Source organism: Ictidomys tridecemlineatus, chromosome 4 (assembly GCF_052094955.1).
Source record: "Ictidomys tridecemlineatus isolate mIctTri1 chromosome 4, mIctTri1.hap1, whole genome shotgun sequence".
Taxonomy (NCBI): Eukaryota; Metazoa; Chordata; class Mammalia; order Rodentia; family Sciuridae; genus Ictidomys; species Ictidomys tridecemlineatus.
The window spans coordinates 3,823,023-3,845,926 of NC_135480.1; the positions used below are offsets into that span (position 1 = coordinate 3,823,023).

Consider the following 22,904-nt stretch of genomic DNA (forward strand, 5'->3'; position numbering starts at 1 on the left):
CGGCCGCCCCGCCTGGCCTCTTGTGTCCTTGGCACAGGCACACGGAGTCCCTGCAGGGAGGGGCTCCAGCGCAGGGGCAGCCCAACTCCTTTCTCTGGTGCTTTTCCCGGGGACAGAGCCAGGCTCACCCGCTGTGGCGCACAGAGGGTGGTGTGTGTCCAACAGGAGTCTGCGCGGCTCTCCCAGAAGGTGCTGGGAATGTGACCAGCCACTGTGTCCCTGTCCTGTGCTGTGGACGTTTCTGAAGGGTGGGGTCTGGCCGCCCTGTCAGGACTCCAGCTCTGGAGGCCACCCGACAACACCTCCTGCAGGGCCACGTGTACCGCGTTTCTGCCTGCAGTCAGTGCGGGTGGCATGGGACCTCGCGTCCCTGGCATCCCACGGGGAAGCCGTGACACAAGGTCACCTGCGTGTAAACTCCAGGGAGCCATCCTCGCAGGTCACAGGGGCAGCTCTCACACCCTGGGCTCCGCGGGCGTGGACGACACAACCCCAGGTTGGAAGGACTTGGGGACACAGTCGCACTGAAGATGTGCAGGTCATTTCCTTGTCCTGAGTCCCTGAAGGATACAACGGAACAACTGTTTCCACCGCCGCTGTGTCACACGGTCAATGATGGGACAACCCAGGAGGGTGTGGAGGCCCGCCAGGCGGGGGGGGGGGGGGCAGTGGGCACCCAGGGCTGCGCCACCCCAGGGAGGGGCCGCGGGCAACTTGGGATTCAGCGTTTGTGGAGTCTTGAAGCCAAGCCCCACAAATGCAGAGGGACAATATTCTCAAGCTGTGATTCCCACGGCGCGTCCCCAGACTAGCAGAACAGCTTGGAACCTGGAGAGCACAGGCCCTGGGTCCCAGAGCCCATGAGTGGACACCGCGGCGGGGCAGGGTGGCCATCTGTGTTTCTCCACGTGCTGCTGAAGCAGTGGCCGAGCTGACCTGAGGCCGGGGGTCCCAGTGGAGCCCTGCAGGTGGCACCAGGCTGAGTCCAGGTGGAGGCCAGCGCCTGCCTTGGCCTTTCCCTCCTGCGTTTGTGAACCCTGCGTCCACTCCGCAGGCTGCAGAGCGCAGGTCCTGGGCTCAGAACCAGCACTAGGAGGGATGCACAGAGCTGGGGTGTCCGACCTCTGGGGTGACCGTGGGCTCCCGTGCCTCTGACCAGGTGTCTCTGTCCCCCTGCAGAAGTGCATTCGCTTCAACCCGGACGCCACAGTGTGGGTGGCCAAGCAGCGGATCCTTTGCACGTTGAACCAGGGCTGAAGGACGTCCTCAACTATGGGCTGTTCCAGCCGGCCAGCAACGGGCGTCACGGCAAGTTCCTGGACGAGGAGAGGCTGCTGCGCGAGTACCCACAGCCCGCAGGCCCTGGCGTCCCCTCCCTGGAGGTACCTGGGCATGCAGGGCACCGGGCCACCAGCCGGGTTGGGTGGGGACGTCACCTCAGTGGGCTCCAGCCTCTCCAGCCTGCTGTTCTCGGGGCTGGCCCCAGGTGGGAAGGTGCCTGGGATCTCGAGGCTGCCCACTGTGCTGGGAACGGGGGCAGATGGTCACTGTACTGAACTCCATCCAAGCTGGTGTCCAGGACCCCTGCGTCCTGGGATGCAAGGTGGCCCTGGCAGCTTGAGTGCTGGGGCTTTTCTCCTCTGCACCCACCTGCACGGCTTCTTGGCTGCCCCACCTCCAGACACCAGCTGCTGCCCAGTGGTCAGTCTGGCTCAGGGCCAGCCCCTCTGACTGCCCCACTGCAGGCGCCAGCCACAGGGTCGGGTCCCCAGCTCCCACACTGCTGGCAGGTGTGGCCCTGCCTCAGGGTCCCGGGACGTCCTCTCGGCTCACCCATGAGCTGGGGTGGCCTGCAGACCTCAGGAAGCCAGGGTTTATGAGGGAGGACGCAGATGGCCAGCGGTGGAGGGACCCGGGCCGGGTCTGGAAGGGCCCCGAGCTCCGCAGCTCCTGTCCCCCAGGAGCCGGGTGGCCACCTCCCAGCAGGGGACATTTTTGCCAGTCGGGCTCTCCAAGCCCCACGGCTTAGGGACCTGTGGAAGTGACCTTCGGAGGCGGGCTGAGCGGGAGGGCTCCACTCCAGCCCCCGCCCCCAGGTCAGGGCTGCGGCTGTAAGTCCACCCCCCGCCACACTGGGCCTTCTGGGCCGCCAGTGCCATCTGCTGCTGTGGGTCAGGAGTCATGTCATTAGCATGACCACAGGGATCTTGTCACTCGGGAGGCCCCGGGCACATGGGTAGCCGGGCATGTGGGTAGCCGGGCACCTGAGTAGCTGGGCACCTGGGTAGCCGGCCATGTGGGTACCCAGGTATGTGGGTAGCCATGCTGCTGTATCAGGCTTGTGGTCCAGTCTCCCTCTCGTGGTCAAGAGGTGGACAGTGGCTGTCCTGCTGTGACCAGAAGTATGGCCTCCTTCCTGTGGCTCCCGAGTGGCAGCAGCACAGCCCCATCCTGCCCCGGAACCCAGCTGCGGCACCCTGAGTTCCTGTCCAGGTTCCCAGCAGCACACACGTGGCCAGTCGGGGTGGCCTCCCTATGCTGGTCGGCGTGTGGCCGTGGGCGGCTGTCAGCCTGCTGGGCACCAGGGCCGGGTGTGAGCTGCAGCCGGGACCCGAGGCGTCCAGCAGGTTCGATGACGCTCCGGCCGTTGGAGAGCCGTGACTCTGAGGGATGGGTACGGACGTCCCTGGGTCCCCTCAGGACCCCGAGGCTGAGGTTTGACGCCTGTTAATGTGGGGGAGCAGGACAGGGCCTGGGGGTGAGGGCCTGGGGGTGAGGGCCAGGATGCCTGCGCAAGGCCCAGCACTCAGCTGCTGCCCTCCCAGGGTCATCCTGTGAGAGGGGCGTCTTCAGAATGTCCAGGTCTGTCATGAGGAGGGACATGGGCCAGGTACTGTGGATCAGTATGGTTCCGCCCAGGGGCCGATCTTTCCGTGACCACAGTGAAACCAAGGGAGAGGCGGGAAGACCTGGAAGTCTGCTTTCCACGTAGCCACAGTCACAGAAGCTGGGCCACCTTGGGCTACTCACCCAGCCTCTCTGAGCCTTGGATCCTAGCCAGGACATCACAGTGGTTAGCAGTGACTGTCCCTTGGCACAGTGGCACCTGGGTGCCTGGCTCCCTGCCAGTGCCCACGCTGCTCTGCCATGAGGTCCTTGCTGACACGGAGGCTCTTTCTCCCCAGCCACGGTCCTCCAGGTGGACAGCCGAGACCACGCTGGGCCCAGCCCCTGCTGGCTGTCTGCTTGGCAAAGTCGGGAACACGGCAGGACAGGGACTCGGGGTTCTGAGCCGCGCAGCCGCAGCTGTGGGTGTTTGTGGACCTAGGAACACATGTCCCCTTTGGGAGCTGACCCTCCTGCTGACACGCTGTGTTGGCCTCCTGTGTGACTCTTTGCTAGAACAAGTGCCCACTGGGTGGCACCCCTGGGGCCACCCGCGTCAGGCACATGGCAGTGAGTCACCTGGGGCCCCGTCAGGGACTGGGAGGGGTAGACCAGGTGCTGGTGAAGACGGGGACCAGGGAAGGCTTCTCAGGTGTCCGGGACACCAGGACGTCCATCCCGAGGAATCCAGTGCCGGGGGCGGGAGTCCCGGTGCAGGCCAGCAGGTCCCCCCTCTGGCCTGGGGGCCCGGGGCCTCTTTCTTCAGACCCCGCGCAGCCCGGGTTTTTGGAGCCCACCTTGTGGGTGCTGCCCGTTTCTTGGCAGCTGTGGGTGCCCATTCCCCCAAAGGCGAGGAGGTGGACAAGCCAGGCTTCGAGGCAGCGTCCACATCTGCTGCGGTGCCAGGGCCTGGTCAGGGAGAGCTGGCTCGGGACACCTGGGCTCCGCAGCACCTGGGCAGGACTGTATTGACCTCTGGCCAGCCAGGGCCGCGTGCCTCGGGGGCCGTGACAAGGGCGCACTGTCTTCCTCCTGTCTGTGCAGTTTCGATACAAGAAGCGCGTGTACAAGCAGCCCGAGGTGGACGAGAAGCAGCTGGCCAAGCTCCACACCAAGGTAGGGGACCCCTCACTCATACCCTCTGCTATTCCTGGGCACCCGCTGGCACCCCACGTGGTGAGCAGGGCCGGGGTGGGGGGGCCTGCCAGAGACCCGGCCACCAGGAAGCAGAGCAAAGTCCCGGGTGGTCCCCGGAGGCTCAGGAGGGGCAGCCCCGAGGAAGAGGGTCTGGTGTGCAGCGTGGGGGAGGGAGGGGTTGTGCTGAGTGCTGTCGCCTGGGTTAATGGGTAGACACCAGGGGGGACTTTCAGGTGAGCAGCAGGGGAGGAAGGAGCTGGTGACCTGAGGGCCCAGTCCCTGGCTGAGTGACAGTGGGTTCCTGGGACCAGGGGCTGCTCAGCTGGGCAGACGCCACGTGGGCACCGTGGACACTGCTCCTGGTCAGCATGCTGTGGGAGCCCGGGAGGCTGCCTGGAGGCCGGGGCCCGGGGCGCGGAGGGGAGCAGCGCCTCTTGCTTCTGTTGGCCCCCCATTTCCGTCAGGGGATCGAGGGGCTCTGGTCTGCTCCCCGGGTTCCAGTCTGTGGGCTGGTGTCCCTTTGGTGCTCAAGTTGTCCAGATGTGCGGTGGCCGCCCTTCCACCTGGCTCCCTGTCCTGGGCACGTTCCTGTCCTCCTCGATGTCCTGGCCACCCACCCTCTGGCACAGCACAGACGCTCGGGCTCTGGAACGTTCCCTGCTGGGCCCTGGCGTTCCCAGGACTGGGTGGCGGCCCTCCCCTGGGTCTCTGTCCCTCTGGTTTACCCCGTCACCCTCTGGCCTGGGGGGCTTAGTGTGTTTTGAACTCAAGTGTCGATGGGCGCGGAGCCGAGGAGACCGGGGTGACACTTGGGGGCGTGAGTCCGAGTCCTGGGATGTGCAGAGGCCTCCGGGTGGGCCCAGCTGTGGCAGAGGCCGAGGGGACCGGGTGTCAGGTGGAGGCCACCACTGCTCCCTCCTGTGTGTGTCGGGGTAGGCGCTGGTCCCGTCAGCAGAGGGGACCCAGCAGCCAGGCTGTCCACTGAGGCACGGAAGCCATGGATCTCCGGCAGAGCGGCCGCCAGGGGTGGGCACGGGCCGTCCCACCCAGGCGGGGCCAGGGACCCTGCTGACCACGTGAGGAGGGAACACCTCCCTTCACCTGGGGCCCAGCGAGCTGTCCTGCCCCTGGGCCCCTGCCGACCTGGAAGGGGACTGGCCTGAGCTAGTGGCCGCCCTGTTTCTGTGCGGTGCTGCCCGAGTAGAGCCTCAGCCCGGGTCAGGGAGTCGGGGGTCCGGGCAGGGCCAGGAGCGTGGCATTTGGAAGTGTCCCTGGCGCTGGGCCTCTGTAGGGCGTGGCGTGTCCCACGCTGTCAGAGCCCTGGCTGACTCACGGCCTCTCGCGGCTCTGGGGCCCTGGGGACGGGTGACCGAGTCAGGGTGCCAGTGACGTGTGCCTGGGGCACCTCGAGGGTCAGTCCTGCGGCCCTGGCTGCCTGCCGCCTGTGGAAGGGACGGGGAGCTCCCTGGAGTCTCTTGGTAAAGAGGCTCCGCCCTGTGACCCGGTCACCTCCCCAGGCCTGTACCATGGCAGGGGCCCAGGCTTCCTCGGGTGACGCCGGAGGGACACAGCCGGAGGGCCACGGCTCCACAGGGGTCTTCCGCACTCGGCTGGGCCTGGACGGTGTGTGGGCCACCTGCACCCTGGGCTTCGCTCTGGGGTTCCACTACTGGGCACGGTGGCCCTGGGCAGAAGAGACCGGTGCCCCGGGGCAGAGCGTCCCCCGCTGTGAGGGGACGTCTTCTGACAGAGACGTGTCTGTTTTGTTCCTCTCCTCCGCAGACCAACCTGAAGAAGTTCATGGACCACACTCAGCATCGGGCGGTGGAGAAGCTGGCCAAGCTGCTGGACCGAGGGCTGGATCCCAATTTCCATGACCTGGAGACTGGAGGTGGGTCCAGGGGACACAGGCTGCGGCGTCCCTGGTCTTGCCTGGACTCTGGGAGCGTGTCGTGGCCCCCCGACTTCCCGGCCTTGGGGCTGGGCCTGTCCTGGCTCTGGTGTGGCGTGGGCAGCAGGAAATGCCCGGTCGTGACAGGGGACGAGCGAGTGGGCGGCCTGCCCTGGGGGTGCCGTCACCAGCTGCGTGTGTGCCCCTCTGTGTGGGCCTCCTGGCACTGGAGCCCACAGACGGCCTGCTCCCCTGTTGGACACCGAGGTCAAGGCCTGTGGCCTCCAGCATTTCTGGAGAACCGGGCGGAGGCTCTGGTGAGTCCCGAGGGCAGGTTTCCCAGCCTGGGTCTGTTGACCTCTGGTCTGGACCCGGCTGGGCTGTGGGTTCTGTCCTGAGCGCCACAGGGTGTCCAGCAGCACCCTGGCCTTGACCCACTGGATTTGAGTGGCCACCCCCAGTTGAGACACCAAAAGTGCCTTGCGATGTTGCCCAGCGTCCCCTGGAGTGGGGGACACGGTCCCTGGAGGGGCAGCCCTGAGCCGGTGGACACCAGCTGACGATGTTGGCAGGCAGTGACGAGGTGGCTGTGGAGAGTGGACAGGGCTCGGGGGTCTCCGCAGTGACCGGGGGACTCAGTGAGATGTGGCTTCCAGGCTGTAGGAAGAGATGGACGGCGGATTCCTGAGCGGGAACTTGGGCCCTCAGGGACGTTTGCCAATGACCGCCCGCTGGCCGGCCAGGGTGTCTCTCGTTGGATCCTCTCCAGGGCCGAGCTTCGGGCGTGGCTCCACTGGTGTGGAGGGGGCAGCTCACCTGTCCATCCTGCGCTCCTCGTGGCTGGACTCCGTGGGGCACTGGCCCTGGTCGGCAACACAGGGTCCAGCTGCACGTGGACGGCCCCCTGTTCCCGGCACCGACCTCTGTGAGCTGGCCGCCCCAGGCTTCCTTCCCTGGTGCTGGGTCTCCTGGGCTTTAAGGCTCTGCAGTGGCTGCCGTCCAGGCCAGACCTGGACACGGACTTCCAGAACAGAGACTGGAGTCCTGAGCAGGTGGGCGCGGCCGCTTCTCTTGGCCCTGCCCGGGGTCAACACTGCAGTCGCGGGTTGGGTCCCTCGAGCTGAAGTCCCTGAGGACCATGAGCAGGCTCCCCCCAGGCGACGGAGGCACAGTCCAGACAGCAGCAGGGCCTGTGTGTGCCCAGCAGGAGCCGCCATGGCCTGGGAGCCCTGGGCAGCCGACCGGGAGTGTCACCTGCAGTCGCCCCTCTCTGGTCCACGTCCTCAGGGCCACCTGCTGGGGCTGAAGGTGTTTGACAATCATGGCATGGGACTGAGCGTGTCGTGTCCTGCTGGTCGGTACTCCCCGACAGTGGACGGCTGTCCACACGTCTTCACGTGGGTCGGGGCCGCGAGTGGCCCCAGGTGACCTGGCTGCGCGGGAGCTGCACCTGGGGTCTCTGCGCAGACACTGACTGTCGTGACACCTGGATGGGTGCCCCTGGGTCCTGGGACCCACCCGAGGGTGCCGAGGGCCGGCCGTGTCCCATGAGGACAGACCCCGGGGCGGGGGGCGCAGACGCTCCTCTCCTGCCTGACCCCTGCCGAGCCCCACAGAGAGCCTCTGGGCTCCGGGCAGCAGCGGGGGCTCCGGGCAGCGGGCGGCACCTGCTCACCCCGCAGTCAGCGTGGCCCAGAGGGGGCCCGGGTGGGCTCTGGGTTTGGTGGGGACAGAAATGGCCGTCTCCGGCGTCAAAAGCCATCGCAGCAGGGGCTCTGGGGGGCGCAGAGGTGGCCCCACGGGTTTCCCTCCTGGGGGCTCCAGTGCTGGGGGGCCGGAGGACGGGGGGCCAGGAGGGCGGTGAGGAGAGCACAGGGACGTCCTCAGGGACACCGGCTGTGGCACCCGCGGGGTCCTCAGGGACAGCCGACCTGTGGCGGTTCTCGGACGTAGCACTCAGCACACCCAGTCACAAGGCGCTGGAAGGGAGACAGCACTCGCGCTTTTCTCACGCTCGCCCGCCGACACTGTGCGCCTGATGCGGCTTCACCTGAAACCCACACCTGCAGGTGGCGGATGCTGCCCTGCTGGGACCCAGGGCTGCAGTGGCACAGGACCATGTCCTGAGCCCCAGAAGCCAGCTCAGCACCAGGCCCTGGAGGGCCTCAGGGAGAGCCGCCTTCAGCCCCAGTGTCTCTGCAAACAGCTGTGCGCAGACAGGTCCCTGAGCCTCTCTGAACTTCAGTCTCCTCCTCTCCTGAATCCTAAAGGCAGGAGAACAGGAGCCCGGGACGAGTACTCTGGGCCACTGCAGGGTTTATAGAAGTTCCTAGTTGTCATCAGCATCAGCTAAGTCTCAGCAGATGCCGTTTCCTGTCTGTTCTGGCCATGGAGAGACAGGGCTGGCTTTGGGAGGTGACCCCAGGTCCTGGCTTCCTGGGTGACCCTGGTGCCTGCCTGAAGGCCCTGCTCCTGCCCGTCCACCAGGCGTGAAGAAGGGGCTGGGGACCAGGACACAGGCCTCCCACACCTTGGGCCCCCACTTCCAGGGCTGTGAGCGGCAATGTGCAGCCAGGGAGCGGCCTGGGCCTGGGACCGTGTCACAGCAGCAGGAGCCACGGCAGTCTCCTATCACCATGAGGAGCTTTGACTCTACCCCCAGGGCCTGCCTCCTCCTGTCATGCCGGCTGGACAGGCCGTGGTCCTGGCTGGGGCAGCAGGTCCAGTTCTTGTTGGGGACAAGGCACCAATGGCTTCCTTCCCAAGACCACAAAATGCCACGGTGCCTGGGCCTGGCCGCCATCCCCGAGTCAGGGGAAGCAGCCTGTCTGGATGGAGGGACGCGCCAGCGATGATTGAGTCCCAGGGGAATGACCCGTCAGTGACCGCCTAGCCGCGTGTGACCAGCTGCTGCCTGCTGCCCGTGGTAGATGTGACTGTCACCAGGCCCAGCCCGAGGGTGCAGCTGCCGCCTTGCTGTGAAGGCCTGCGACCGCGCTGGGGACGAGCGCTCCGACGCGCCTGCCTCCATGGGGACAGACCCCGGGGTGAATGTCCACTGCAGCAGGTTCCCCAGAGCCCTGCGTGATCCGCAGCGCGTGTGACGTCCAGCTGCTGAACTGCTGTCCAGTGGCCACGCTCTGATGCCTGCCAGGCTGCCGGGGAGCCGAGCTGCTCCTCGTCCTGCCGAGAGGCCCGCTCCACCCGCGCGTCGCTGTGGCCAGCCCCGGGAGCCCCTGCCGCTCCCGCACGGCCCAATTAGAAGGCTTCGCAGACCATGGATCCCAGGACACTTCCTGGCTGGATGTGTGACTGACACCCTCGTCCCGCAGCCCCCGCGGCCCTGGATGAATCACTGTTTTTAATTCTGCGGGAAGCACAGCACTGGGCGCGTGGGTGGGTGGGACTTGAGGGGACACAGATCACTCTTGCGAATGAAGGATCCTCAAGGTCCCCGAGTCACTGGCTCCGGCCTCCAGGGACCGCGTCCAGTTATTTCAGGAGTTTCTTGGTCACACCTGCTGGGCTCGGGAGGGAGCGCGGTGACTCAGAAAGGTGGACGCGCCCACGCAAGACAAGACGCGCCAACAGGCGAGATGGGCAGGTGGGCGAGGCCAGGCCCAGGCGCGGGCCGGTCCACGGGAGCGAGCTGGGGTCGGGCTCAACGCCAGCTTTGGGTTTGTGGGAGGATCCAGCAGGAAGTGTGGGCAGCACCCAGGTGGCCCGTCCCGTGTCCCATGTGGACGCCTGGCGCTGGCGCGGGTGTGGGGTGTCATCCTGGTCACTGGCCCGGGTTGGTGGGGGCTGGCTCTGGTGCCTGCCGTGCACCCTGGGGATTTGTGCCTGTGTGCACCAGGGTCCCCTCCAGCCTGCAAACAGGTTGGGCACGGTGGCCTGGTCAGCTCTGAATAAAGCCACCGTCACGTTCACTGTCACCTCACGTGGGGCGACACCTCGGGCACCGTCATGGCCTGTGCCTCGGGGACTGTGCCATCCGACCCACTGCCGGCGAGGACAGCGCGTGCCCTGCCCCACCCCCACCGGCACCCGGGATGTCCGTGTTTCCAACGTGGTCCTCTGTGCAGCGCGTGTCGTTTTAATTCACAGCCCTGGTGACACAGGACGGGAGATCCTTCCCCGGGCTCCTGTGGATGTCCACTGGGGAGGTGCCCCCGTGCCAGGCGAGGGGTGTCTCCACCCACCTCTTCACTGGGGGTGTGCTTTCCTTCTGTCCACCCTGCACAGGACTTGGACCTTTCCCCAGCGTCTCCCCTAAGGCAGCAGCTCCTCCCGTCACGCGACAACCGAGGGAGAGCCGTGAGGTTTTCCCAAATAGACTCACTTTCAGGACAGCTTTAACCACAGGATCCCAGGATAGAGCAGAGTCCCCTGCTGGCACCCCACCCCCAGGACCCTGCTCCCCAGCACCCTGCTCTGCAACACCCTGCTCCCCAGCACCTAGCTCCCTGGGACCCAGCTCCCTGGGACCCCGCTCCCTGGCACTCCCCGACCTTAGGCTGGTGCCGTGCCCGCCCGTCAGAGCTGGTACCAGCTGCCTGCTGTTCCTGAGCCCAGGCTCCATCCAAATTTCCATCCTCCTTTCCCACTCTGCCCCGGGTGCCCCCCGCCATCGCCTCTCACGGCTCCCGTATCTGGGCAGCTTCCCAGAGCTTCCTGGGTCCCGATGGCCTTGACAGGTTTGGGGCCAGCCAGAGGCACCGAGGCTGGGGACGATCACAGTGACCGGTTCTGAGGGTGCAGGCTGTCGGCGGGTCCTGCCTCTGAGCTGACCTGGCCCTCCTTTGGGGGTGGCTCCTGCGGAGATCTCCTGTAAGGCGCCTGGTTTCTCGCCCTTCCCTGCCGCGCTCTGTGGAGGGGACCCTCGCGGGGGGTCAGCGCCTCCCCAAGGTGCAGTGGCCGGGCAGAGCTGAGTTCCTGCGGGCGCCTGCTCTGGCGTCACTGTTGCTCTGACGGCTTAGTGGCCAGTGGCCCGGGGACGTTCTCTCCTGTGGCTACCTTGCCTGCCCCCAGGAACTGTCCCAGGTCTGCCCAGACACCAAGACCCCAGGTGCTCGGCGCCCTCTGTGCCGGGTGCAGCATTTGCAGGAGCCGTGCGTCTTCCGTGGACGTGGCCTTGTGTCTGGGCTGCCTGGACGCCCCAGGCCGCCCGGCGTGTGCCCCGGCTGCTCTGTCCTGCGGTCCGCCACCCCGTTATTCTAATGGTCGCGTGGCTTTGGCATTTCCAGTCCGTGGCTGGTCGGGTCAGCTGACCCAACACTGGGGATGCCCCGCCACGCGGTTCCCTGTGTTTGGAACACAGAGTCGCCCTCACGTCCTGCTCCCCAGCCGGGGCCCCTCCCTGTCATTATGCCACGGCGGCTGCCTGGCGTGGCTCTGGGGTCTCTGGCCCCTGCTTCCTCATCCCTTGGCAGTTCATGGGACACACAGGGGCCTCCCGCCCCCAGCCCCTGCTTGGCGCCTGCTGGAGGCTGTTCTGAGCCCTCTCCCTGCCCACCTGCCCAGCTGCCCGGCTGCCCGCCTCACTCCAGTCCTGCCAAGACCGAGGCTGTGGCTGCCTCTGGCTGTGCTGCGGGGCCCCACTGCCCGCTGGTGCCTTTGAAGCACCCTGGACACTCCTGGACCCTGGAAGCATGCGGGCCTTCAAGGTCATCTCCCAACATTGCAGATCCTTCTCCCCTGTCCACGTGGAGGGGGACGGAGTCGCTCCTGAGGGTCCGTAGTGAGCGTCAGGCACGAGGTTCAGACGAGGCGACTGCAGCACGTGAAAGCCCCGGAGCGCTGGCAGAGCCGCGAGTGGCAGAGCCGCGAGTGGCAGAGCCGCGAGGTTGCCACACTCATTCGAGAGCCACGGCGTGTCCCCAGCGTGAGACCCTGCAGCCCCACGATGCTGCAGCTCACAGCTGATTGGCCAGCGTCTCCCTGGGGTCGTCCATCGGCCCCAAACGTGGAGCCTCACTGGACATCCCCTCTGCAAATGTGCCGCCTGAGCCAGGGCCACAGATGGCTCTCTGCTGACCAGGCCAGGGGGGTCTGGCCAGAGCTGAATGTGGCCAGTCTGGAATGTCATTTGAGGAGGCTCTGGAACCTTCAGAGCTTGATGGCAGGGTGTCACCCACAGTCCTGTTCCTTCCACGGGGGACGGTCCTCCCTGCCCTGCTGTTGGGCTCAGTGTGGTGCCCAGCACTGACGGGGGCCTGTGGGTGGAGCTGTCCCTGTGGCTCCGGCCTGGCCTGGACGTGACCTGGGAGGCCCCGAGACCGTGTCCCCAAGTACAGAACAAGGCTGTCCTGGGACAGCACCCGTGAGACCTCCCCACAAGGAACTAGACTGGACTGTCCCGCTTTTGACAGGACAGTCCCGAGGGCCCGCTGGCCCCAGCTCAGGTGGACACACCAAGTCCTTCAGGCCACCAGTCCTTTCACGTCCTTCCAGGACCCACCCTGCCCTCGCCCCAGCTCCAAGGAAGGGCCTCTCAGTAGCCTCCAGATGCCCCGCGCCCACCCGGGAGGCCGCAGGAGAGACAGCAGCCAGCGGTGGTCAGGGCTGACCTGCACACACAGAGCCCCTTCCCAGCTGGCCGGTCCCGCCACCCCTCGCCAGGCCAGGCCTATGCAGGCAACGTCCCAGGTCACGGAAGTCCCTCAGGTGTCCCGGAAGCGTCCTGTTTTCCTTTAAAGAACCCCGCCCGGGGCTGCGCGTCACAGAGGTGCTCGGTGGCCCTCCTGGGACCTCGCGTGTGACGGGGAGTGGGGAGCCAGCCGTCCGTCAGGAGCCAGGTGTGGGTGTGCGCGTCACCGTTAGCTGGGGGGGGGGGTCTGCAGCGCCTGGCGGCTGGGCGGGGTGTGGCACCCACCAGGAAGCCAGGCGGCCGAGCTGTGGCTGGCGGGTGAGAGACGCAGGCAGGACAGAGGGACCCTCCTGCGTAAATGACCGCAGGGTGTAGACTGTCTCAGGACGAGGGCCAGGGGCCTGGGTGGGGGTCCGCCCCCAGCTGCCCCAAGACAGCGGCTCTTGGCTGAGGGCTTTCTGGGTCACAGGAGCCCGCGGTGCACTCCTCAGCAGAGGGCGTGTGGAGGCTGGGGACCCTTGGCCACCCCTGTCCCCAGGGGGCAGACCTCACCCTCCTCCGGGGCTTCTGCCCACCCCGTGCAGCCTGGAATTGCCAGGGGTGAGGGCCCCTCTGCCCAGCTGGATGGGTGCCTGGGGGCCTCGTCGCTGTCACCGTCTGGGCCCAGGGCTGCCTGGGCCACCCGACTGCTGGACGTGAGGCTGGCCAGGGGCTGGGCATGACATCTGGGGTCCGTCCTTCAAGTCCCCGAGTTCCAGGCGCTGGAGCGAGGCTGGGCTTGGGGCTCCCTGGCCTTGCCCACGTGTGGGCGCTAAGGTGTGTCTCCGGGCCCCGCAGAGACTCCCCTGACCCTGGCGGCCCAGCTGGACGGCTCCACGGAGGTCATCAAAGCGCTCAGGAACGGCGGGGCTCACCTGGACTTCCGCGCCAGAGACGGGATGACCGCCCTGCACAAGGCCGCCCGCACCCGGAACCAAGCCGCCCTGAAGGTACTCGGCCTGTCCGGGGGCCACCCCGCATGGGCCCTGTGGCTGCCCCGTGGCCTCCCCGCAGGGGCCACCCGAGGACTGTGGCTCCTGTCCCCTGGGACAACAGCGGTGGCCAGGCCTCCTGCCCCCCCTCGGCCCCGCCCTTTTAGGGCTGTGTCTGTGACCCCTGAGACAGGACCGAAAGCCAGCGTCCCTGTGAGGCCACCACCCAGTGGGCACTGAGCCCTCGCTCCCCCGCCACGGGGCGTGGGGAGCCAGGAAGGGTGTGCTGTGCCTCGTCCTCCTCCGGTGTCCCACCCTCCCCCAACGGGAGAGAACCCAGGTGCCCCCTGCCCGTTCTCCACCAGAGCCCTGGGGAGGGGGACACGGTCGGCCCTGATGCTGACCCTGGGGCAGGGGCTTCTCTCAGCTGCCCCCTCCTGAGGGCTGCCGGACACTGCCGCGGCTCACTGCCCTTGGGCCTCACTGAGGTCACGCGTCCTGTTCTAGGTCACAGAGTCCAGCGCAGCCTTCCCTGGAGGCCCTGTGTCCCCTCAGGACACCGCTGCCCAGGACAGAGGAGGGCGCCCAGCGGGAGCGGGGGAGGGGGTGGGTCTTGCCCCTTTAGAGGCCCGGAAGCCCCTCCCTTGCCCTCGCTGTGCCTGGCGGAGGGCAGGAGGGCGCAGGAGCAGGGGAGGGCTGCTCCTTGTGCTGACCCCAGGTCAGCTGTGGTGACCACTGTCTTGGACACCCAGCCCTCATCTTCTCAGTCCCCCCTGACCGCCAGGCCTTCCACCCCTGCCCTGTGTGTGGAGGACCGTGACCCCTCTGTCCCCTCAGGCAGGTGGGCTGCAGGCAGGGAGGCGCCCACCCGCCCCCTTACGGCTGGACCAGGCCCCTCGCTGCGGGCCCTGTCCCCTGGCCTGCGGGAGGCTGGGACGCACTGACCGCACCTGGGCCTTTTGCAGACCCTCCTGGAGCTCGGGGCGTCCCCCGACTACAAGGACAGCTACGGCCTCACGCCGCTGTACCACACGGCCATCGTGGGCGGGGACCCCTACTGCTGCGAGCTCCTGCTGCACGAGCACGCCTCCGTGTGCTGCCGGGACGAGAACGGCTGGCAGGAGATCCACCAGGTACGCCCGCGGGGTCCACCCGGCCCTGGGCTGCGGGCGGGCGCCTGGGGAGCCCTGAGCCCAGGCCCCTCCACCCTGGGGCCGGCACAGGGGCTCCCTGCGGTCGGTGACCTGGGCACACCTCGCTCCCTGGCTGGGGAGGGGTCAGTGCGGCCTGGCAGGAAGCAGAGGCCAGCTGACCGCGTCCAGGGAACCTGGGTGGCCGGTGCAGTATGGCGGGGAAGGGCCAGCGCAGGGCGAACAGCAGCGGGGAGCGCTGCCACCCCCACGGCAGGGCAGGGAGGAGCCAGCCCAGCTGTGCTGGCCACGGGGCCCTGGCCAGGACTGGCCCCTGCGTGGCTGAGCCCTGGCAGTCTGGAGGTCATCGGGGGAGCCTCGGGGCTGGCCTGGGCAGGGTGGAGAAGGTCCAGGAGGGCACAGAGACAACTGTCACCTCCTGCCACCACTCCTGGGGGGATGGCCTGTCCTGTCCACTGCAGTCAGTGGTGCAGAGGGGCAGCCGAGCAGGCAGTCGGCCCTGGGAACCACTGCCCGGCCTCCCTGTGCTGGTCAGTTCTGAGCCCTTGGAGAAGGCCCCGCTGCACACCAGGGTGGGCCCCGGGCAGCAGGTATCGTGACTGGCAGGAGATCTGCTGGGTTCTGCTGCTCGTCCTCAAGAGAAAGGAAGTCAGTTTCCTGTGGCAACTCACCCGGCGTCAGTCCCTGGACATTTGACCCAACAGTACCATGGGTATCGCTGTGGAGGTTCTGTGAGACGGACTAACATTAAACCAGCCGACTTTGCTGACCCTCCATTGTGGGGTGGGCCTTGTGCGATCAGTTGAAGGCCTCAGAGGAAGGACTGAGGTCTCTAGATGAGGAAGCAGTTGTGCAGCACCAGCTCCTCCCTGGCGCTCCAGCCTGTCCTGCAGATTTCAGAATTATGTACCTGTCGATTGTCGAACTTAAACTTAACCTTCATTTTACTAGATTCTGTCTCCCCACTGCGCGCACATGTGCTTACATTTCAAAGCCCAGTCCTCAGTGCCCGCAGGGAATGGGTTCCAGGACCCCTCCATAGTGGAATCCACCATGCTCAGATCCTCTGTCACCCTGACGTGGACAGTGTTTATTAGCCCTGCCTCCTCCGCGTCTGTTAGCTGGGCTCCGTGACTCTCACGCCACGGCCACATCCAGGTGCTCTGCTTCCTTATTTGAGAAATAACAAGGAAAGCTCCTGCTCCACAGGCGCCCCCTGCTGGTGGCTCCCCTGCTCCACAGGCACACACTCTGCTGGTGGTTCCCCTGCTCCACAGGCGCCCCCTGCTGGTGGCTCCCCTGCTCCACAGGCGCCCCCTGCTGGTGATTTCCCTGATTCACAGGCGCCCCCTGCTGGTGGCTCCCCTGCTCCACAGGTGCGCCCTGATAGTGGTTCCCCCATTGCACAGGTGTGCCCCCTGCTGGTGGTTCCCCTGCTCCACAGGCGCCCCCTGCTGGTGGCTCCCCTGCTCCACAGGTGCCCCCTGATGGTGGTTCCCCTGATCCACAGGTGTGTGCTCTGCTGGTGGTTCCCCTGCTCCACAGGTGCCCCCTGATGGTGGTTCCCCTGCTCCACAGGCACACACCCTGCTGGTGGTTCCCCTGCTGCATAGGCCTGCGAGCTGCTGGTGGTTCCCCTAGTGGTCCTCCTGCTCCACAAGTGCTTGCCCTGCTACTGGTTCCCTTGCTCCACAGGTGTGTGCCCTGATAGTGGTTTCCCCATTGCACAGGTGCCTCCTGCTGGTGGCTCCCCAGCTCCACAGGTGTGCACCCTACTGGTTGTTCCCCTATTGCACAGGTGCGCCCCCTGCTGGTGGTTGCCCTGCTCCACAGGTGCACCTTGATAGTGGTTCCCTCATTGCACAGGTGTTCCCCCTGCTGGTGGTTCCTCTGCTCCACAGGTGTGCGCCCTACTGGTGGTTCCCCTATTGCACAGGTGCGCCCCCTGCTGGTGGTTCCCCTGCTCCACAGGTGCACCCTGATAGTGGTTCCCCCATTGCAAGGTGTTCTCCCTGCTGGTGGTTCCCCTGCTCCACAGGTGTGCGCCCTACTGGTGGTTCCCCTATTGCACAGGTGTGCACCCTGCTGGTGGTTCCCCTGCTCCACAGGTGTGCGCCCTACTGGTGATTCTCCTATTGCACAGGTGCGCCCCCTGCTGGTGGTTCCCCTGCTCCACAGGTGCGCCCTGCTGCTGGTTCCCCTGCTCCACAGGTGCGCCCTGCTGGTGGTTCCCCTGATCCACAGGTGCACCCTACTGGTAGTTCCCCTGCTCCACAGGTGCGCCCTGATAGTGGTTCCCCCATTGCACAGGTGTGCCCCCTGCTGGTGGTTCCCCTGCTCCACAGGTGCGCCCTGCTGGTGGTTCCCCTGATCCACAGGTGCGCCCTACTGGTGGTTCCCCTGCTCCACAGGTGCGCCCTGATAATGGTTCCCCCATTGCACAGGTGTGCCCCCTGCTGGTGGTTCCCCTGCTCCACAGGTGCGCCCTGATAGTGGTTCCCCCATTGCACAGGTGCGCCCCCTGCTGGTGGTTCCCCTGCTCCACAGGTGTGCCCTGCTGGTGGTTCCCCTGCTCCACAGGTGCGCCCTGATAGTGGTTCCCCCATTGCACAGGTGTGCCCCCTGCTGGTGGTTCCCCTGCTCCACAGGTGCGCCCTGCTGGTGGTTCCCCAGGTGGTTCCCTGGGGAGCTCTGCCTGCTAGGCCTGAGCACAGAGGCAGGCGAGTTCCTGCTGAGCTGTGGCCACTGCGTCAGTCAGGTGGCTGCTGCCCGCCCCACACTCCTGGCTGGCCCCTCAGGCGCTGTCTCTGCCCTCTCAGGGGTGCTCTCCGGTGCTCCTGCCTGTCTGCCCTTGTCTCTCTGCCTGACCTGGGTTCTGGACCTGGATGGCTGGCCTCTGAGTGCAGGCCTGGCCACAGCTCTTCTGCAGCGTTGGGCAGGGACGATGGCCGCCTCCTGCATGGGAGTCTCATGGCTTGGCCCTTCCCTCGGGTGTTCCCCAGGCCCTGTGTGTGCTGTCTCGGGGCTCCCAGGAGTCTCCTGGCTGGTCACCCACCTCAGGAGCACTCCCTGGTGTCCCCGCTGCCCTGATGACCCCCACCATGGCTGTCAGGGACCAAGCGTGAGCACCTGCAGCACAGCCCGTGCCCGGGACCCTGAGACGCAGCGTGAGCACGCACTCCCAGCCACACGAGGCACACGCGTGTGCAGGCCCACGTGTGGGCAGAACCACTGGAGCAGGTGCCCCCACTCTGTGTCCTCACGCAGAGGTCTGGGTTCCTGGTGACCAGCAGGCGTTCCTGCCCTGGGGCAGGGCAGGTGACCGGCCGGCGGCCCTGGGGGCTCAGGTGCGCTTGGCCATACGTCCAGTCCTGTCCTCGTGGGGTAGACTGGCCCCCACTGGAACTGGAAAGGCAGCTCCCGAGGACAGCCCTGAATGCCCTGGTGGGAGTGTCCCAGCGTCGAGGTGACCTGCTAGGAGGGGCTGCGTGGGGACATCCAGACTCTCCAGAGCTTGATCTTAAATGGTCAGGGCTGGTGGTGGGCAACGGCAAGCAGGACAAGAGGCCTCCAGACGAGGCTGGGCGGTGTCTGTGAGCCGCCCCCACAGCCAGAGGACATCCCCAGGAGCAGGGTCTGGGCAGTGGCTGCTGGACGCAGGGTGCAGGGCTGAGCCTGAGAGGACAGGGACGCTGAGGTCTCCCTCTGCCTGTCCAGAGGGGCTGCCAGACGGGTCCAGAGGGCCTCCCTGGAGGCTCCGTGTGTCTTCTGTGCTTCTCTTCAGAACTCGCAAGTGTGGATGCAGGTTTCCAAATGTCCTTCAATGTGGGAGCCTGAGGGGCGGGCGTGTGTGCCTCTGTGCCACCCTGAGCACCCTCTGGGGACCACAGGCATGGTGTCAGAGCCTGAGCGATGGCCGCGGTCCTCAGGGCACCCCAGGCTGGAGTCGCAGGGGCCCTTTGGGGGAATTCCCAGGACCCCCTGCTGTCACCCACTCCTGGGCCTGTTCTAACTGAGATGCAGGTTTTACACCATCCAGCTGTGGCAAGGCCGGGCCACCAGGAGATGGCCGGCCGCCATGGAAAGGCGGTCTGTGACCTAGGGGACTCACCCTGCCCTGCAGGGCCACGTTGGCCTCTCAGGAGGGTGGGGAGGTGAGGGCAGGGCCCTCCGTCTGGTGTCGTGGGCCAGGGTGGGCAGGGCGCAAGCAGGCCCAGGGTTGGCCGGTCAGAGTGAGTGCGGGGCTCGGAGCCCAGGGGCTGCCTGTTCTCTGGCACCCGCGGGGTGAGGGTGGCAGAGTCTGGGGGCCAGCGAGAGCTGATGCAGGGGTGGGGCGTGGGCTGGGCGGGGGCTTCCCCAGGAGATGGGTGCCCTTGGCCAGGCCGCCTGCCCGCAGGGTCCGTCAGAGCTGGCTCCCTGAACACTGGAGGCACCTGTCTGGCCACGCGGGTCGTGGGAACCCTGGCTGTCACGTGTTGAGGGTGGACTCCCAGCTGTGACTTCTGTCCCCACAGATGCCAGGTCCCATCCCTAAGGTCCTGGGCTTGGATTCAGAGTGTCACCACCCTGAAGCCACCCAAGGACTCCGCCTCAGCCCGGCCCCAGAGTCGCTGCTTCTGAATGTGGGAGCCCACCCAGCACTGGGTCTGGACTGCCCCCTAGTGGTGGCTTCCTTTCAGACCAGTCCTGGAGACTGCCCTGCAGGACCTCCAAGGTCCGCGCAGTGTGGCTTTGCCTCCCTGAGCCTTGTCCCCTTCAGCAGCCAGGACTGTTAAATAAGGTGCTGAGCACAGACCTGGAGGGAACAATAGGGAGAGCCACCTCGTTCCTCCCCACCCCTGGCCATCGTCCCACTGACCACTTGATGGGCACCATCTTTTCTCTCCTCAGAGCAACCCTGGCAGATCACTTCCCGTCTGTTCACAGATAGTAACAGGCTCAGAGAGGGTGAGAAATCTCCCCAAGGTCACGGAGCTCAGTGAACAAAGCCAGTTCGCTGCCCCTTGTCTCACTCCCACAGCTGGGACCCTCACTCCTGGGCTCTCAGACAGGAGCCACACTTCTGCCACAACGTGTTGGTGGCAGAAGAAAAGGCAGGGCAGGTGGGTTCTGCATGTGGCTGGGCTGCTTCTGGCCCTGCCCCTCGGAGAAGCCCTCAGGGCTCCTGGGCTTCTGAGCACTGCATTCCTCGGCTGCCCTGTCCCCAGCGTCCCCTCTTCCTAGTGTGCAGGAGTGTACCCAGCTCCTTCACCCTGCTCGTGGGTGGACGTGCTGGCCAGGTCCCGGGTCCCAGCCCGGCTGAGGCCAGGAGTGTTCTGCGGCTGTGGCATCTGAGGCCAGGCTGGGAGGCGCCTGCCCCATGGCCGAGGCTGGAAGAGCCCTGTAGAACTCTCCTGTCTGCTGGAAGGTTAGCATTCAGATCTCCCCATTTTTCCCACTTACAGAATAAGTAGCTGCTCACCCTGGGCATCTTGGGAAGCCCGGGGAAGCTTAAGGAAGGGGACCAAGCGCATCCAGGACCCAGGAACCCCGGGCAGCTCTGGGGCTGGGCAGCTTCTCAACAGACAGAGCTGCCTTGGGGCCTGAGAGCGGCTCCTGTCCAAGGGGCTGGCCCTCCGCCTGCCCTGGTGTGCAGATCCTCTCCTCCACCGGCTGTGTCTGTTTGGTGGGGGAGGTTCCTCCCGGGCGTCCACAGGCCCTGCTGGCTCTGCGCAGTGTGGGGGAAACCCAGCCAGGCGGCACAGGTGACTTGCCCTCTCTGAGCTTGTGTGCGAACCCCTAGAATGGTTCAGTATGATTGACGGAGTTCTTGAGATGGGTACAAGAGAGGGTTTGCAGGAAGCCCTGGCTAGTTCAGGGCTCGGTGAGGACTGCCACACCCTTCGTGACCACTGTCACTAGGGAGCCACCCAGAGTGTTGAGCCCCTTTGCCCTCGGGCCTGGCTGCAGGTCTCTGTTCCAGGAAGGAGGTAGTGTCAGTCCGTCTTATTGTGGTTCTTGCCGTTTGTAATTCTTCACTTTAACATTTCAACCTTAAAGAAATTAGATGGTTTTGGGCTCCAATGCCCCCCACCCCCAGCTCACCCTGGGCTGGGCTCCTGAGTCCCCACAGCGAGGGGACGGGTCCTGTTGTTCCTCCTGGACCCACAGAGGGCTCCTGTGCTCAGCAGCTTGACGTCTGCGGGGTGAGCGCTGCTCCCGGCCCCATGCTGCTCCAGGTGGGCGCCTGCCAGCTGCGGGGACTGGTGGTGTCTTCTCCCCTGCTGCGGGGTTTTCCTGGTGCACCGATATGCCTGCCATGGTCCAGACAGGGACACATGTCCAGGTGAGGTGACCAGCAAGTTGAGGTTCCGAGGTGACTGTCTGGGCACTGTCCCTGTGTCCTCACAGGGTCGTCCTCTGCTCTGACCTCTTCTCCGGAGGACCCCAGTGGCCTCATTGTCTGTAACCACCTCCTAAAAGGCCAGTCCCCATGGTCACATCCTGAGGCGCTGGGCGCAGGGCTTCAGCCTGTCACGTGGATCAGTGCCACTTTCTGGTTGGTGCCACAGCCCAGGTGCTGGCTGGCTCCCGACACCTCCCTGCCCAGCAGGATGACCCAGCCTCCTGTGTCCACCGAGGAGCGCAGGGGCGAGGGCCAGGAGCAGCCAGCGGCTCTGTCTGTGCTGATGGCCAGCCCACTTCCTGGCCCAGAGCTGACACAAGGTGACTCTTGGGTCCTGATGGGCTGGGAAGTCTTGGGGGCAGCTTGGGGACAAAGCTGGTGCCAGTGAGGAAGCCCATATGGTTTGGATGGTAGTCCCCTCGGGGGCCCTGAGCCAGACACCCAGACCTTGGCTGCCCACCCACAGCGCCCTGGGCTGGGCCATGCTCCGGTTGCAGGTGCGGGTGCTGTGCCCTGCTGTGCCCTGCTCCGGAGCTGAGGTGGAGACCTGGCCTACCACAGGCGTCCAGCAGGTGGCAGTAGGGCACTGAGGGGAAGGGGCGCCCCTGTGGCCGGCGGTGTGGCAGGTCCCTGCTGGGCACAGCCCAGGGAACCTGGAGCCCTGGGGGCCCTCAGGGGAACTGGGCAGGGCCCTGGGGAGGCCCCAGGAGACAGGCTGAGAAAGGCCACCTAAGCCAGGTCCACCTCCTTTGAAAACCATGAAGGGGTCTGTGTTCAGGCTGGGGAGGGGCCGTGAGGACAGCAGAGGACTCCAGGTGACCCCTGCAGCCACCTTCGTGTTGCCTGTTGTCCCAGTGATGTCCTTTGCAGCCAGAGGGCCCTGCCCCGTGAGCCCGAGCCCTGTCCTGGCGAGCTCCGTCCCCCCTGCTCCGTGCCCCCTGCTCCTGGGCCCTGGCAGAGTTCAGGTGGAGGTTTGGGGACATCTTTCAATGTGGGCTCACAGGGGTACCCCCGAGGATGCCAGGGTGCAGTTTGGTAGGAGTGTTCCAGGATTAAGCCATGCTCTTGGCCTTATGTCGTGCCTAGTGGCACTTAACGGCCACTTCCTATTCCTAGGGACATCCCTGTGACTGAGTGACGTCTGCCAGGTTTCCAGCATCTTGCTGCCCCATTTTAGCTAATAGGTCCACGGGGATCTTCATGTGCCAGGTCCACTTCCCCGGACCCCCTCTCCTGCTGGACAAGTGTCCCTGGCACTTCCAGGACACGCCCTTTGTCCTCTGAGCGCTGCGCTTCTTTGTGACTGAGGTGCTCTGGGCGCCTCTCGGTCCCCTCCTCCCCAGCCCGGCCACCTCCTGTTTCCACCAGGATCCCCGGTTCTTTTCACCCTCCGCGTGGAGACCAGGCTCCGGGTTGGGTGTGCCCATTGCTACTGGGCTGCGTCTGACCCACAGCTGGAGTTAGAGGCTGGGCACCTCGGGACACCCACATCCACAGGCTCAGGCCCCCCACATAAAGCGGCGTAGTACAGGATGTAACCTGCTGCATCCTCCGTGTGGTTTAAGCCGGCTCCAGATCATGTACCACGCCTCCCACAGTGACCACGCCTCCATGGTGACCACGCCTCCCACAGTGACCACGCCTCCACAGTGACCACGCCTCCACAGTGACCACCCCTCCCACAGTGACTACCCCTCCCACAGTGAACATACTTCACACAGTGACCATTCCTCCCACAGTGACCACACCTTACACAGTGACCACGCCTCCCACAGTGACCACGCCTCCACAGTGACCACGCCTCCACAGTGACCACCCCTCCCACAGTGACTACCCCTCCCACAGTGAACATTCTTCCCACAGTGACCATTCCTCCCACAGTGACCACACCTCC

General features: G+C 65.9%; 1 protein-coding gene across 1 annotated transcript in view; it reads left to right on the forward strand.

Annotated features, from left to right (window-relative positions):
* Shank2 (SH3 and multiple ankyrin repeat domains 2) overlaps positions 1 to 22,904 on the forward strand; it is a 380,130-nt gene that overhangs the window by 62,083 nt on the left and 295,143 nt on the right. Inside the window, 6 exon segments of the mRNA XM_078045409.1 lie at positions 1,180 to 1,249; positions 1,252 to 1,382; positions 3,931 to 4,002; positions 5,806 to 5,914; positions 13,341 to 13,492; positions 14,440 to 14,607. Coding sequence (XP_077901535.1) covers positions 1,180 to 1,249; positions 1,252 to 1,382; positions 3,931 to 4,002; positions 5,806 to 5,914; positions 13,341 to 13,492; positions 14,440 to 14,607 — 702 coding nt within the window.